Source organism: Hoplias malabaricus, chromosome 2, assembly GCF_029633855.1.
Source record: "Hoplias malabaricus isolate fHopMal1 chromosome 2, fHopMal1.hap1, whole genome shotgun sequence".
Classification (NCBI taxonomy): domain Eukaryota; kingdom Metazoa; phylum Chordata; class Actinopteri; order Characiformes; family Erythrinidae; genus Hoplias; species Hoplias malabaricus.
The window spans coordinates 16,202,612-16,220,008 of record NC_089801.1 but is presented as its reverse complement, the minus strand read 5'-3'; the positions used below and the strand labels follow the sequence as shown (position 1 = coordinate 16,220,008).

At 47.4% G+C, this 17,397-nt stretch overlaps 1 protein-coding gene across 1 annotated transcript; it reads right to left on the bottom strand.

Annotated features, from left to right (window-relative positions):
• Window positions 1–4,181: 4,181 nt before the first annotated feature.
• On the bottom strand, window positions 4,182–7,053 carry zgc:153704 (Lipocalin-like). The gene is made up of 6 exons (XM_066661587.1): window positions 6,931–7,053; window positions 6,336–6,475; window positions 6,142–6,221; window positions 5,765–5,878; window positions 4,408–4,509; window positions 4,182–4,323 (listed from the first exon to the last, which is right to left on the bottom strand). Exons 1-6 carry the CDS (start codon window positions 7,024–7,026, stop codon window positions 4,310–4,312), a joined length of 546 nt encoding a protein of 181 aa, XP_066517684.1. The 5' UTR covers window positions 7,027–7,053; the 3' UTR covers window positions 4,182–4,309.
• Between the last annotated feature and the right edge of the window lie 10,344 nt (window positions 7,054–17,397).

Sequence of the window (17,397 nt, the reverse complement as noted above, 5' to 3'; positions counted from 1 at the left end):
GCATTGTGCAGATGACTAGACATTTCTGTTCACCGTTAGCCACGTTAGCATGTTCAATGAAATTATGACTTACAATGTTGACCTTGTTTCACACATTTTCTCCGAACTGGAGGATCAGTGAAAAAATCCCAGAGCTGCTCTCGCCGCTCGCTACATCTAGCACTTTATGTGAAGGTTTGGGAGTTCACTAAGCTAAGGCCTGCAGCTGTCGCAAACTGAAAATAAAAGATGTTTTTCTGATCTCTCTTACCCATGATGCCATGGGTTTTCCAGATATACTCTGTGAGTGTTTCTGACTGTGCCTATTTGAGTTAGCAGTGTGGCTAAAAGGTGTTTTAAGAAGAACACTTCCTTTGATAATGCTAATATTGCCAGTGTTTTCATACAGTGCTAATCCTTGTTTGGAATTGTGCTAAAATCTAATGATGCTAACTGTGTGTGCAGGGTTAGCGGCATCATTAACTCTGTTTACTCTGTGGTGACTGTGGAAGTGTCACAGTTAGCACACGGCTACAAGGTAACACAGACATTGCTAATGTGAAAGGGAGACACGTGTTGTGTATCGTCCTGTAACACTTCTAAAATATAACCATAATGGAACCAGTTGGGTTTATTTAACTCTGCATTAGCGTAGCACTCTAATTGTTAACCTCAGGCAGAGACGTTAGCATGTCCACTAATCTGAAGCTAGTTTTGTTTGTGTGTAGAATACTCCCCTACAGCACTCTTTACACAGAGTTACCAGCACTCTGGGATATCTGTGCAGTGTATCATGGGTATTTGAGGCACGAGGATGTCTGGTGTGTGTTGTGTCCAAGTTTGTCAGACGCAACTGGTGGTGATGTTTATGAACCGTGTGTCGGAGGTGAACTCTGTTTCGGTGCCAAACACACCGGTGTTTTTACTGAAATCTGTTCAGTTTCAGCCTCAGCGTCAACACTATCGTGTCTCAGTATAACACATAGCGAGAGGCACCGTGGTGTGTGTGTGTGTGTGTTTTTCATACACTAGTTCCTCACTCATACCCAAGTTTCTGAGGGACCCCGGCACTGTAACAAGATTATTTTGTGGCGAGAACGGTTGCAGTGCCCTCTGTGTGTGTGTGTGTGTGTGTGTGTGTGTGTGTGTGTGTGTGTGTGTGTGTGTGTGTGTGTGTGAGAGAGAGAGAGAGAGAGTGAGTGTGAGTGTGTTTAAAGGGATAATGCAGCTGTAGGCTGTGGTGTATGCATGCCCACACACACACACACTGTCCTGAGTGGAAAATCTCTCTGTAGACTTCACAGCATTTGACAGCACTATCAGGAGCGCACAACATGAACTTTGAGATAAATGTGGTCGGCCAGCACGTTTTTACCTTTTAAACCCGACGCTGATAAATCCCTCTCTTCGTGATTGGACCAATCACAGCGCAGTTGGGGATATTATCTGTGATGTGATTGGATAAGGGCCGGATAAAGCACTGAGTTACTTGTGTGACGCCATCGGCCGAGGCCCACTGTCCAGTAGATTTGATCAAGGCCATTTTTCCCTGCTTCGCCTGCCCTGTGGTCATTTTATAGTAAAGATTATTTATTTGGTCAGCGTTTAATCTTTGTGTATAGTTCAGTGTAACTCTGATTCTATGGGACTGTAACTTATTGTTTTGTACACACATCTGTAAAGAGAGAAACGAGATGTAAACACTTCTTAAAGCGGATCAGAACTTTGTGTTGTCATGGGTGTAACTTGACATTTGTTTAAGAAAGAAACAAAAAAGTGTTAAAAAGGAAATAAAAAGCAAAGTATTTTCCTCCATTGTGGTCTGCTTTTCTGTAAAACTGTCTGTTTCCTGCTGAAGGGTGGTGTGAATTAGGAGGAAATGAATTGATGCAAAGTGTTTAGATTGAACTCCTCTGAATTTTCCCCTGAACTGGAACCAACACAAGGGGTTTAATGTAAGAGACACATTTCCAACAGATACAGACCTGCTCCGACCAGCCCAGACCCGCTCTGAATAGCCCACACCCGGCAGAACCAGGCCCCCCCGACCAGTCCACACCGGGCAGAACCAGACACGCTCCGACCAGCCCATACACAGCAGAACCAGACCACACCCGGTATACAGATGGTATAAAGTGGGATGAGTAAAGACAGTACAAAGAGCTATGAATAAAGATGATGTGAAGAGCGGGGAATAAAGACAATATAAAGACAGTATAAAGCGCTGTGAATAAAGATGATATAAAGACAGTATGAAAAGTCGAATAAAGACGATATGAAGAATGGTGAATGAAGATGGTATAAAGAAGGTATAAGGAGCAGTGCATGAAGACGGTATAAAGAGTGATGAATAAAGAAGTCATAAATACGGTATTAAGATAGTAAAACAAGTCAATTAATATGGTATAAAGATGATAAGAGCAGTCAATAAAGACGGTATTAAGACAGTACGAAGAGCTGTGAAGAAAGACGGTACAAAGACCGTATAAGAGCACGTAATAAAGACAGTATTAAGATGGTATGAAGAGCTGTGAATTAAGACGGTATAAAGATGATACGAACAGCAGTGAAGAGAGACGGTATGAAGAGATGTGAATAAATATGGTACAAAGAGCAGGTAATATAGACGGTATGAAGAGCGGTGAATAAAGACGGTATGAAGAGCAGTGAATAAAGATGGTACGAAGACAGTATGAAGAGCGGGGAATAAAGATGGTATGAAGACAGTATGAAGAGCGGTGAATAAAGACGGTACAAAGACAGTATGAAGAGATGAGATAAAGACGGTACGAAGACAGTATGAAGAGAGACGAGATATAGATGGTACGAAGAGTGGTGAATAAAGACGGTATGAAGACAGTATGAAGAGTGGTGAATAAAGACGGTACGAAGAGTGGTGAATAAAATGGTACAAAGACAGTACGAAGAGCAGGTAAAAAAGACGGTATGAAGAGTGGTGAATAAAGACGGTATGAAGAGTGGTGAATAAAGATGGTACGAAGACAGTACGAAGAGCAGGTAATAAAGACAGTATGAAGAGCAGGTAATAAAGACGGTACGAAGACAGTATGAAGAGCGGTGAATGAATACGGTACGAAGAGCAGTGAATGAATACGGTACGAAGAGCGTTGAATGAATACGGTACAAAGAGCGGTGAATGAATACGGTACAAAGAGCGGTGAATGAATACGGTACGAAGAGCGGTGAATGAATACGGTACAAAGAGCGGTGAATGAATACGGTACGAAGAGCGGTGAATGAATACGGTACGAAGAGCGGTGAATGAATACGGTACGAAGAGCAGTGAATGAATACGGTACGAAGAGCGGTGAATGAATACTGTACGAAGAGCGGTGAATGAATACGGTACAAAGAGCGTTGAATGAATACGGTACGAAGAGCGGTGAATGAATACTGTACGAAGAGCGGTGAATGAATACGGTACAAAGAGCGTTGAATGAATACGGTACGAAGAGCAGTGAATGAATACGGTACAAAGAGCGGTGAATGAATACTGTACGAAGAGCGGTGAATGAATACGGTACAAAGAGCGCTGAATGAATACGGTACGAAGAGCGGTGAATAAATACGGTACGAAGAGCAGTGAATGAATACGGTACGAAGAGCGGTGAATGAATACGGTACAAAGAGCGGTGAATGAATACGGTACAAAGAGCGTTGAATGAATACGGTACTAAGAGCGTTGAATGAATACGGTACGAAGAGCAGTGAATGAATACGGTACAAAGAGCGGTGAATGAATACGGTACGAAGAGCGGTGAATAAATACGGTACGAAGAGCGGTGAATAAAGACGTTACGAAGAGCGTGTGTGCGAGGGGTGGTTTGTGTGTGTGTGTGTGAAAGAGAATGGCGAGTGTGTGTGTGTGTATGTATGTATGTATGTGAGGGTGGAGAGTGTATGTGTGAGGGTGGTGAGTGTGTGTATGTGAGGTTAGTGTGCGTGTGTGTGTGTGTGAAGATGGTGAGTGTGGGTATGTGAGGTTGTTGTGCGTGTGTGTGTGTGAGGATGGTGAGTGTGGGTATGTGAGGGTGGTGTGCGTGTGTGTGAGAAAGTGTGTGTGAGGATGAGAATGGTGTGTGTGTGTGTGTGTGTGTGAGGATGAGAATGGTGAGTGTCTGTATGTGATTGTGTGCGTGGGTGTGGTGTGTTAATAAAGCTCAAAGGTCATTGTGAGAGAAAAATATCATTGATTTTATTAAAGATCAAAAGCAGCTGACATCATCACCAACACCAGTGATGTCATCTATGATGTCACCCATGACCCAAGCTTGAGCAGATGTTTCAGGTGAAGCGTCAGAGTTGCAGTTTAAGAACACTCATCTGCAAATAAAACACACTGTTACAATACAGTTCTAATGTGTGTGTGTATATCTCTGTGTGTGTGTGTGTGTGTGTGTTGTGTACCTGCTTTGGGGAGAATGGCGATGTTCTCGGGGCGAATTTCCTGCTCCAGTGAAAACTGGGTGAACTTCTGCAGCACATCAGCCCCGGGGTCCTGGGTACGACCTGAAAACAAACACACACACACACACACATTATAAATGATGTGGAGTGTTACTTGTGGCGTTCTTCCTGATCAGAGATGGACTGGGACACTTTTTAAAACATTTATATCTGACCGGGGGCGGCACGGTGGCGCAACAGGTAGTGTCGCAGTCACACAGCTCCAGGGGCCTGGAGGTTGTGGGTTCGATTCCCGCTCCGGGTGACTGTCTGTGAGGAGTTGGTGTGTTCTCTCTGTGTCTGCGTGGGTTTCCTCCGGGTGCTCCGCTTTCCTCCCACAGTCCAAAAACACACGTTGCAGGTGGATTGGCGACTCAAAAGTGTCCGTAGGTGTGAGTGAATGTGTGTGTGTGTCTGTGTTGCCCTGTGAAGGACTGGCGCCCCCTCCAGGGTGTATTCACGCCTTGCGCCCGATGATTCCAGGTAGGCTCTGGACCCCCCGCGACCCTAAATTGGATAAGCGGTTACAGATAATGGATGGATATGGATGGATATATCTGACCGGCCCATAAAACCAGTATATCAGTGGCCCGACTGACACTGGATTTAACATCAGCCCGATTCATCTTGGTCCTTGCATTCAGCAAAAATAAAAAAAAATGTCAGTGCAAGAGTTAGTTTCCTAACCATCGGCCCCTGAATCACACAGATCTGTGGCCCATTGGTTATTTTATTTACTGACACAGGGCTGGCCCAATCATCAGGCAACACCTCCTCCCTGTGTGCAGTGCAATGCAGAATGAACCTAACATTATCTGTGAGGATCTTCTGAGATGGAGAGAAAATGCAAAGGAGGCACAGAGATATTGTGAAAAAAGAAACTTGTATGTCACAGCAGGGCCTTCACCAGCTCCCGTGGCTGATGACAGTGGTGGTGGTGGCACTCTGAACAGGAACATGTGGGCTAAATGATATAGATCAATGAGGAGGATGAATGAGGAGGATGAATGAGGAGGCTAAATGACGAGGATAAACGAGGAGGCTGAATAAGGAGGATAAATGAGGAGGATGGATGAGGAGGATAAAGTAACCCACCCCTTGGTAAATCTGATAAAATGATAATAAAATGTCATAAAATATTTTTTGCTAATGTTCTATGGCAGAGTGAGCTTGGATTGGTGAAACAAGCTAATAACAGCCTTACCACTAGCAGAAACACTCTCTACCTTCCTCACTCCTCACACTGGAACGTAGCTGTGAGAATCTGATGGAGTTCAGCCTCAGTCTGTGTGTGTGTGTGTGTGTGTTTGTGACTCACTGTAGAGTTTGATGAGGACGTGTGAGGACCCAGCCTTGGTCTTGAAGGTGTAAATAAGAGCGTATTCATTGTACTTCACGTCGGCTATTCGCATTTCATTATCATTCCCCCAACCTAACACACACACACACACACAGAGGGAGTGTAACATACATAACAGAATATCATATACAGAATACCTTTAAAAAAGAAGGAAGTGAATATGTCAGAGTGAATGTGGGCTGCTGCTGAAGCGGGCACAGCGTGAACAGCAGGGGGCGCCTCGTATTGAAGAGTTTCTACCATATAACATTAAACCATGTGTACAGAGAAACAGTGAGGAGATGTCCAGGGTGTGAAAGGACGGGGTGTGTGTGTGTGTGTGTGTGCAGACTTACGTTGGCTGCGGTAAGTGAATTTCCCGGGAATATCAGTTTTCTTGGCGAGATGGTTCATCTTAAAACAGGTTCCGTCCGACCTGCACAGAGTTAATAACAGAGTTAATGACAGTTACTGCAGATTTAATTTCAGGTTCTGATCTGTCCTTGTGTCGTTCGGGTTCTGAGACTCTGTCCCCATGTTGTTGTCTTACTTGAGGCTGCTGTAGTCCATCTGCAGGTCTCCATCTGCGGTTGGGTTGAGGACAGCTGTCCCCATCTTCATCTCTGCTTTACGTTTAACAAACCACTCTGCGTTTGTGGCGAAACCCACCAGGTACCACTTCCCCACGACCTGCAACACAACACAGACCTAACAACCACCTGGAACTGGGGGAACACTTCAGAGAGAAACTCCAACCTCCAAATAGCTGTGATCCACACAACCGCTTCATTCACTGACTCTGACTAAGTCCAACAACATCTGTGACAAATTCATCCATTCATTCATTCATTAGTTCATCCTCTGCTCCACTTGGCCAGGGGCACAGCCGAACAGTGCAGTGTTATTAAACGCAGCGGCTTTCCCAGAGAGCAGCTGCAAACACTGAGTCTGAAGAGATGTTGACGTTGAAGCTGTCTCCAGACTTTAATATAATTGCACTTTTATTGTTTTTATTTCAGAACTGAAATTTTTAAGATTGGATTCACGTTAAATCTGTGCAGTCGCAGCTGCAGAGGAACCACAGAGAGACGAGATGGTATTAAATACACCTTCAGTCACAGACAGGTTAGTATTTGAGTTCTCACCTTCTGCACATCGAAGTCGGCCTGCGGCTCAACGTCTGCGTTCACTACCAACGCACAGAGGACAGCTCCCAGAATTCCCAGTGCAGTGACCCTCATGGCTTCAGCGGAGCAGCTCTCAGTGTGGGTTTGTTTGAGCTGTTTACGAGAAGCGATGGCTTTATATAGTGTAGAGTAGCCCCCGAGTTATATAAACACACACACACACACACACATACACACACACAGCCCATTATCAATGTTACACTAAGTGTTTTTCTTTCAAATCATGAACACTGTTGCACACACATTTGTTTTAATGCATTTTCTGGCCTTACCCTCACTTCACTGACTGGACCCTGACCCTGACCCTGACCCAGACCCTAACTTTAATAAAATGTGAGCAGTGTGTGGTCCCTATGATCCTCACAGTGGGAGCATGTCAGTAGGTTTCAGTCCCCACAATGTGATGTATACCTGTTCACCCCTCACCCCGAGGCAGTGTTGTGTAAGGGCTGATGCTCTTATTCCTGGTGTACAGTTCCAAGCACTGGAATGTGGTGAGATAGAGCTGAAGATAAACCCTGAGTTTACCTCATTCCCATTAAACTAAAGGAAGAGTGGAAAAACAGCTTTGTTTTAAACACACGCTTTATTCCACACTTTATTTCTCTAAAGTGTAACCCACATGGCTTTGAACCAGTTTATTCTCCACAGAGTGGGTTGCACACACGTCTCTTTTAGTTCCTTTCTCTCTTTTGTTTTTCTTGGTTTAACTCCACCCATTTTCCTCTGGCTCGTGCCATGTTCCTCAGCTCTGCCCATTTTCCTCAACTCCGCCCCATGTTTGTGTATGCTTATGTTTGTGTGTGCTTGTGTGTGTGTGTGTGTGTGTATATTTGTGTGTGTGCTTGCGTGTGTGTGTGTGTGTGTGTGCGTGTGCTTGGGTGTATGTGTGTGTGCGTGCTTGTGTGTGTGTATCCGTGTGTGTTTGTTTGTGTGTGTGTGTGTATGTGTGGGCATGAGAATGAGTGGGTATTTGTGTGAGTGTGTGTGTGTGCTTTTTTGTGTGAGGGTGTGTGTTTGTGAGTGTGTGTATGTACGTGAGTGCTTGTGTGTGATGTGTGTATGTGTGTGTGTAAGTATGTGAGGGTGTGTGTGTGTACGTGAGGATGTGTGTGTGTGTGTGTGTATGTGTACGTGAGGATGTGTGTGTGTGTGTATGTGAGGGTGTGTGTGTGTATATGTGAGGGTGTGTGTGTGTGTGTGTGTGTGTGTGTATCTGAGGGTGTGTTTGTGTGTATGCGAGGGTGTGTGTGTGTATATGTGAAGGTGTGTGTGTATGTGTGTGTGTGTGTATGTGAAGGTGTGTATGTGTGAGGGTGTGATTGTGTGTGTATCTGAGGGTGTGTGTATGCCTGTGTGTGTGTGTGTATATTTGTGTGTGTGCTTGCGTGTGTGTGCGTGTGCTTGCGTGTGTGTGTGTGTGTGTGTGTGTGCGTGTGCTTGTGTGTATGTGTGTGTGCGTGCTTGTGTGTTAGTATCTGTGTGTGTTTTTTTGTGTGTGTGTGTGCTTTTTTGTGTGAGGGTGTGTGTTTGTGAGTGTGTGTATGTACGTGAGTGCTTGTGTGTGTGTGTGTATGTGTGTGTACGTATGTGAGGGTGTGTGTGTGTATGTGTACGAGAGGGTGTGTTTGTGTGTGTATGTGAGGATGTTAGTTAGTTACTTAGTTAGTTATCGTTACACTTATATAGCGCCTTTCTAGATACCCAAGGACGCTTTTTACAATCTACACTTCTCAGAACGCTCAATACACACACACTGGCGAGAAGCGGCAGCCAAACGCGCACAGCGTACTCTCGACCAGGAACGACCGTCCACCTGGAGGACTGCATCGGGCACTAGGATTTCACCCAGGACAGAGTGCCAATCCATATGTGTGTGTGTGTGTGTGTGTTTGTGTGTGTATGTGAGTGTGTGTGTGTGTGTATACGTGAGGGTGTGTGTGTGTGTATGTGAGGGTGTGTGTGTGTTTGTGTGTGAGGGTGTGTTTGTGTGTGTATCTGAGGGTGTGTGTATGCGTGTGTGTTTGTGTGTGTGTGTATAGTGGGTTTGTATAACTCTAGCCGAAAGATCCAGCAGGAACGAATTGATTATTAACACAAACAGAAAACAAAACTCCCTCCCACCCTCCCTCCGACTGTCTGGGCTTTTCCTGAACACATGACCCTCGGCTAAAGGCAGCCGTCAGCACTTCACACACACATACACTGTTCTGTTGACTGTCCTCTGTCCTGTGGAGCATATGTCCTGTTTATTTACTTTCTCTCATTCAGAAAAGCCCTGAAACTATGACATATTTCAAATATGTGTAAATTTTTCACTCAAACACTCACCCAGTCACTCTCACACTCACCCAGACATTCACACAGTCACTCACCCAGTCACTCACACACTCACCCAGTCACACACACACTCACACATTCACTCAGTCCCTCACACACTCTCCAAGTCACTCACACACTCACCCAGTCACTCACACACTCACCCAGTCACTCACACACCCACCCAGTCACCCACACACTAATCCAGTCACTGACACACTCACTCAGTCACTCACTATCTCACCCAGTAGCTCACACATTTGCCCAGTCACACACACACTTGCCCAGTTGCTCATACACTCACCCAGTCACTCACACACTTACCCAGTCACTCACACACTCACTCAGTCACTCACAAACTCACCCAGTCCCCCACACATTCAATCAGTCACTCACACACTCACCCAGTCACTCACACATTCACTCAGTCAATCACACACTCACCCAGTCACACACACTCACCCAGTCACTCACACATTCACCCAGTCACTCACACACTCGCCCAGTCACTCACACTTTCACTCAGTAACTCACACACTCACTAAGTCACTCGTACATTCACCGAGTCACCCACACACTCACCCAGTCACTCACACACTCACCCAGTCACTCACACACACACCTATTCCCTCACTCACCCACTCACGCACACACACACTCTCAGTCACTCACACCCTCACCCAGTCACTCACACACTCACCCAGTCACTCACACACTCACCCAGTCACTCACACACTAACCCAGTCATTCACACATTCACCCAGTCACTTAAACACTCAGTCACTCACGCACTCACTCACACACTCAACCAGTCACTCACACATTCACTCAGTCACTCACACACTCACCCAGTCACTCATACACTCACTCAGTCACTTAAACACTCACTCAGTCACTCACGCACTCACTCACACACTCACCCATTCAATAACTGACAAACTCACTCAGTCACTCACACACTCACTCAGTCACTCACACACTAACCCAGTCATTCACACATTCACCCAGTCACTTAAACACTCAGTCACTCACGCACTCACTCACACACTCAACCAGTCACTCACACATTCACTCAGTCACTCACCCAGTCACTCATACACTCACTCAGTCATTTAAACACTCACTCAGTCACTCACGCACTCACTCACACACTCACCCATTCAATAACTGACAAACTCACTCAGTCACTCACACTCTCACCCAGTGACTCACACATTCAATCAGTCTCTCACACACTCACCCAGTCACTCACACTCTCACTCAGTCACTCGCACACTCACCTAGTCACTCTCACACACACCCATTCCCTCACACTCACGCACACATACACACTCAGTCACTCACACACTCACCCAGTAACTCACGCACTCACTCACACATTCACCCAGTCACTCACTGACACACTCACTCAGTCACTCACACTCTCACCCAGTCACTCACACATTCGCCCAGTTACTCACACACTCAGCCAGTCACTCACACTCTCACTCAGTCACTCACACACTCACCCAGTCACTCACACACTCGCCCAGTCACTCACACTCTCACTCAGTCACTCACACACTCACCAAGTTACTCATACATTCACCCAGTCACCCACACACTCACCCAGTCACTCTCACACTCACCCAGACATTCACACAGTCACTCACCCAGTCACTCACACACTCACCCAGTCACACACACACTCACACATTCACTCAGTCCCTCACACACTCTCCAAGTCACTCACACACTCACCCAGTCACTCACACACTCACCCAGTCACTCACACACCCACCCAGTCACCCACACACTAATCCAGTCACTGACACACTCACTCAGTCACTCACTATCTCACCCAGTAGCTCACACATTTGCCCAGTCACACACACACTTGCCCAGTTGCTCATACACTCACCCAGTCACTCACACACTTACCCAGTCACTCACACACTCACTCAGTCACTCACAAACTCACCCAGTCCCCCACACATTCAATCAGTCACTCACACACTCACCCAGTCACTCACACATTCACTCAGTCAATCACACACTCACCCAGTCACACACACTCACCCAGTCACTCACACATTCACCCAGTCACTCACACACTCGCCCAGTCACTCACACTTTCACTCAGTAACTCACACACTCACTAAGTCACTCGTACATTCACCGAGTCACCCACACACTCACCCAGTCACTCACACACTCACCCAGTCACTCACACACACACCTATTCCCTCACTCACCCACTCACGCACACACACACTCTCAGTCACTCACACCCTCACCCAGTCACTCACACACTCACCCAGTCACTCACACACTCACCCAGTCACTCACACACTAACCCAGTCATTCACACATTCACCCAGTCACTTAAACACTCAGTCACTCACGCACTCACTCACACACTCAACCAGTCACTCACACATTCACTCAGTCACTCACACACTCACCCAGTCACTCATACACTCACTCAGTCACTTAAACACTCACTCAGTCACTCACGCACTCACTCACACACTCACCCATTCAATAACTGACAAACTCACTCAGTCACTCACACACTCACTCAGTCACTCACACACTAACCCAGTCATTCACACATTCACCCAGTCACTTAAACACTCAGTCACTCACGCACTCACTCACACACTCAACCAGTCACTCACACATTCACTCAGTCACTCACCCAGTCACTCATACACTCACTCAGTCACTTAAACACTCACTCAGTCACTCACGCACTCACTCACACACTCACCCATTCAATAACTGACAAACTCACTCAGTCACTCACACTCTCACCCAGTGACTCACACATTCAATCAGTCTCTCACACACTCACCCAGTCACTCACACTCTCACTCAGTCACTCGCACACTCACCTAGTCACTCTCACACACACCCATTCCCTCACACTCACGCACACATACACACTCAGTCACTCACACACTCACCCAGTAACTCACGCACTCACTCACACATTCACCCAGTCACTCACTGACACACTCACTCAGTCACTCACACTCTCACCCAGTCACTCACACATTCGCCCAGTTACTCACACACTCAGCCAGTCACTCACACTCTCACTCAGTCACTCACACACTCACCCAGTCACTCACACACTCGCCCAGTCACTCACACTCTCACTCAGTCACTCACACACTCACCAAGTTACTCATACATTCACCCAGTCACCCACACACTCACCCAGTCACTCACACACTCATCCAGTCACTCACACACTCACCCAGTCATTCACACACTCCCTTAGCCACTCTCACACTCACCCAGTCACTCACACATTCACACAATCACTTAAACACTCACTCACACACTCACCCAGTCACTCACACACTCACCCAGTCACTCACACACTCACTCAGTCACTCACAAATTCACACAGTCACTTAAACAATCACTTAAACACACACTCGCCCAGTCCCTCACACATTCACTCAGTCACTCACACACTCACCCAGTCCCTCACACACTCATTCAGTCACTCACACACTCACTCAGTCACTTGCACATTCACACAGTCACTCACACATTCACCCAGTCACTCACACACTCACTCAGTCACGCACACATTCACCCAGTCACTCACACACTCACTCAGTCACTCACACATTCACCCAGTCACTCATACACTCGCCCAGTTACTCACACTCTCACTCAGTAACTCACACACTAACCAAGTCACTGGTACATTCACCCAGTTACCCACACACTCACCCAGTCACTCACACACATCCACCCATTCACTCCCACTCACCCACTCACTCAGTCACTCACACTCTCACCCAGTCATTCACACATTCGCCCAGTCACAGAACGCTCAATTCACACACACTGGCGAGAAGCGGCAGCCAAACGCGCACAGCGTACTCTCGACCAGGAACGACCGTCCACCTGGAGGACTGCATCGGGCACTAGGATTTCACCCAGGACAGAGTGCCAATCCATATGTGTGTGTGTGTGTGTGTGTTTGTGTGTGTATGTGAGTGTGTGTGTGTGTGTATACGTGAGGGTGTGTGTGTGTGTATGTGAGGGTGTGTGTGTGTTTGTGTGTGAGGGTGTGTTTGTGTGTGTATCTGAGGGTGTGTGTATGCGTGTGTGTTTGTGTGTGTGTGTATAGTGGGTTTGTATAACTCTAGCCGAAAGATCCAGCAGGAACGAATTGATTATTAACACAAACAGAAAACAAAACTCCCTCCCACCCTCCCTCCGACTGTCTGGGCTTTTCCTGAACACATGACCCTCGGCTAAAGGCAGCCGTCAGCACTTCACACACACATACACTGTTCTGTTGACTGTCCTCTGTCCTGTGGAGCATATGTCCTGTTTATTTACTTTCTCTCATTCAGAAAAGCCCTGAAACTATGACATATTTCAAATATGTGTAAATTTTTCACTCAAACACTCACCCAGTCACTCTCACACTCACCCAGACATTCACACAGTCACTCACCCAGTCACTCACACACTCACCCAGTCACACACACACTCACACATTCACTCAGTCCCTCACACACTCTCCAAGTCACTCACACACTCACCCAGTCACTCACACACTCACCCAGTCACTCACACACCCACCCAGTCACCCACACACTAATCCAGTCACTGACACACTCACTCAGTCACTCACTATCTCACCCAGTAGCTCACACATTTGCCCAGTCACACACACACTTGCCCAGTTGCTCATACACTCACCCAGTCACTCACACACTTACCCAGTCACTCACACACTCACTCAGTCACTCACAAACTCACCCAGTCCCCCACACATTCAATCAGTCACTCACACACTCACCCAGTCACTCACACATTCACTCAGTCAATCACACACTCACCCAGTCACACACACTCACCCAGTCACTCACACATTCACCCAGTCACTCACACTTTCACTCAGTAACTCACACACTCACTAAGTCACTCGTACATTCACCGAGTCACCCACACACTCACCCAGTCACTCACACACTCACCCAGTCACTCACACACACACCTATTCCCTCACTCACCCACTCACGCACACACACACTCTCAGTCACTCACACCCTCACCCAGTCACTCACACACTCACCCAGTCACTCACACACTCACCCAGTCACTCACACACTAACCCAGTCATTCACACATTCACCTAGTCACTTAAACACTCAGTCACTCACGCACTCACTCACACACTCAACCAGTCACTCACACATTCACTCAGTCACTCACACACTCACCCAGTCACTCATACACTCACTCAGTCACTTAAACACTCACTCAGTCACTCACGCACTCACTCACACACTCACCCATTCAATAACTGACAAACTCACTCAGTCACTCACACACTCACTCAGTCACTCACACACTAACCCAGTCATTCACACATTCACCCAGTCACTTAAACACTCAGTCACTCACGCACTCACTCACACACTCAACCAGTCACTCACACATTCACTCAGTCACTCACCCAGTCACTCATACACTCACTCAGTCACTTAAACACTCACTCAGTCACTCACGCACTCACTCACACACTCACCCATTCAATAACTGACAAACTCACTCAGTCACTCACACTCTCACCCAGTAACTCACACATTCAATCAGTCTCTCACACACTCACCCAGTCACTCACACTCTCACTCAGTCACTCGCACACTCACCTAGTCACTCACACACACACCCATTCCCTCACACTCACGCACACATACACACTCAGTCACTCACACACTCATCCAGTCACTCACACACTCACCCAGTCATTCACACACTCCCTCAGCCACTCTCACACTCACCCAGTCACTCACACATTCACACAATCACTTAAACACTCACTCACACACTCACCCAGTCACTCACACACTCACCCAGTCACTCACACACTCACTCAGTCACTCACAAATTCACACAGTCACTTAAACAATCACTTAAACACACACTCGCCCAGTCCCTCACACATTCACTCAGTCACTCACACACTCACCCAGTCCCTCACACACTCATTCAGTCACTCACACACTCACTCAGTCACTTGCACATTCACACAGTCACTCACACATTCACCCAGTCACTCACACACTCACTCAGTCACGCACACATTCACCCAGTCACTCACACACTCACTCAGTCACTCACACATTCACCCAGTCACTCATACACTCGCCCAGTTACTCACACTCTCACTCAGTAACTCACACACTAACCAAGTCACTGGTACATTCACCCAGTTACCCACACACTCACCCAGTCACTCACACACATCCACCCATTCACTCCCACTCACCCACTCACTCAGTCACTCACACTCTCACCCAGTCATTCACACATTCGCCCAGTCACTCACACACTCACTCAGTCACTTGCACATTCACCCAGTCACTCACACTCAGTCACTCACCAAGTCACACGTATATTCACCCAGTCACCCACACACTCACCCAGTCACCCACACACTCACCCAGTCACTCACACACACACACTCATTCAATCACACTTACCCACTCACTCAGTTACTCACACACTCACCCAGTCACTCACACTCTCACTCAGTCACTCACATACTCAACCAGCCATTCACACACTCACTCAGTCACTCACACACTCATTCAGTCATTCGCACATTCATCCAGTCACCCACACACTCACCCAATCACTCACACACACACCCATCCACTCACACTCCCTCACACACTCACTCGGTCACTCACACACTCACCCAGTCATTCACACTCTTACTCAGTCACTCACACACTCAACCAGCCATTCTCACACTCACTCACACACTCACCCAGTCATTCGCACATTCACACAGTCACTCACACACTCGCCCAGTCACTCAAACACACACCCGTTCCCTCACACTCACCCACTCACTCACTCAGTCACTCACACACTCAACCAGCCATTCACACACTCACTCAATCACTCACACATTCACCCAGTCATTCGCACACTCACTCAGTCACTCATGCGCTCACTCACACACTCACCCAGTCACTCACACTCTCACAGTCACTCACACACAGTCACTCACACACTCGCCCAGTCACTCACACACACACCCATTCCCTCACACACTCACTCACACACTCAACCAGCCATTCACACACTCACTCAGTCACTCACACACTCACCCAGTCATTCGCACATTCACACAGTCACTCACACATTCGCCCAGTCACACACACACCCATTCCCTCACACTCACCCACTTACTCACACACTCACTCAGTCACTCACACACTCACTCAGTCACTCACACACTCACCCAGTCCCTCACACACTCATTTAGTCATTCGCACACTCACTCAGTCACTCATGCGCTCACTCACACACTCACCCAGTCACTCACACATTCACTCAGTCCCTCACACACTCTCCAAGTCACTCACACACTCACCCAGTCACTCACTCACTCACCCAGTCACTCACTCACAGACTCACCCAGTCACTCACACACTCCTCAAGTCACTCACACAGTCACCCATTCGATCATTCTCACCCAGTCACTCACTCAGACATTCGCCCAGTCACTCACACACTCACTCAGTCACTCACACACTCCCCCATTCACCCAGTCACTCACACACTCTCCCAGTCACTCACACACTCACCCAGTCACTCACACACTCACCCAGTCACTCACACACTCATTCACACACTCACCCAGTCACTCACCCATTCACTCACACACTCGCCCAGTCACTCACACACTCAACCAGTCACTTACACACACATTCAGTCACTCACACATTCACCCAGTCGCTCACACACTAATTCAGTTACTCACACACTCACTCACACACTCACCCAGTCCCTCACACACTAATTCAGTTACTCACACACTCACTCAGTCACTCACACACTCGCCCAGTCACTCACACACTCACTCACACACTCACCCAGTCACTCACCCATTCACTCACACACTCGCCCAGTCACTCACACTCACCCAGTCACTTACACACACATTCAGTCACTCACACATTCACCCAGTCGCTCACACACTAATTCAGTTACTCACACTCTCCCTCAGTCACTCACACACTCACCCAGTCCCTCACAAACTAATTCAGTTACTCACACACTCACTCAGTC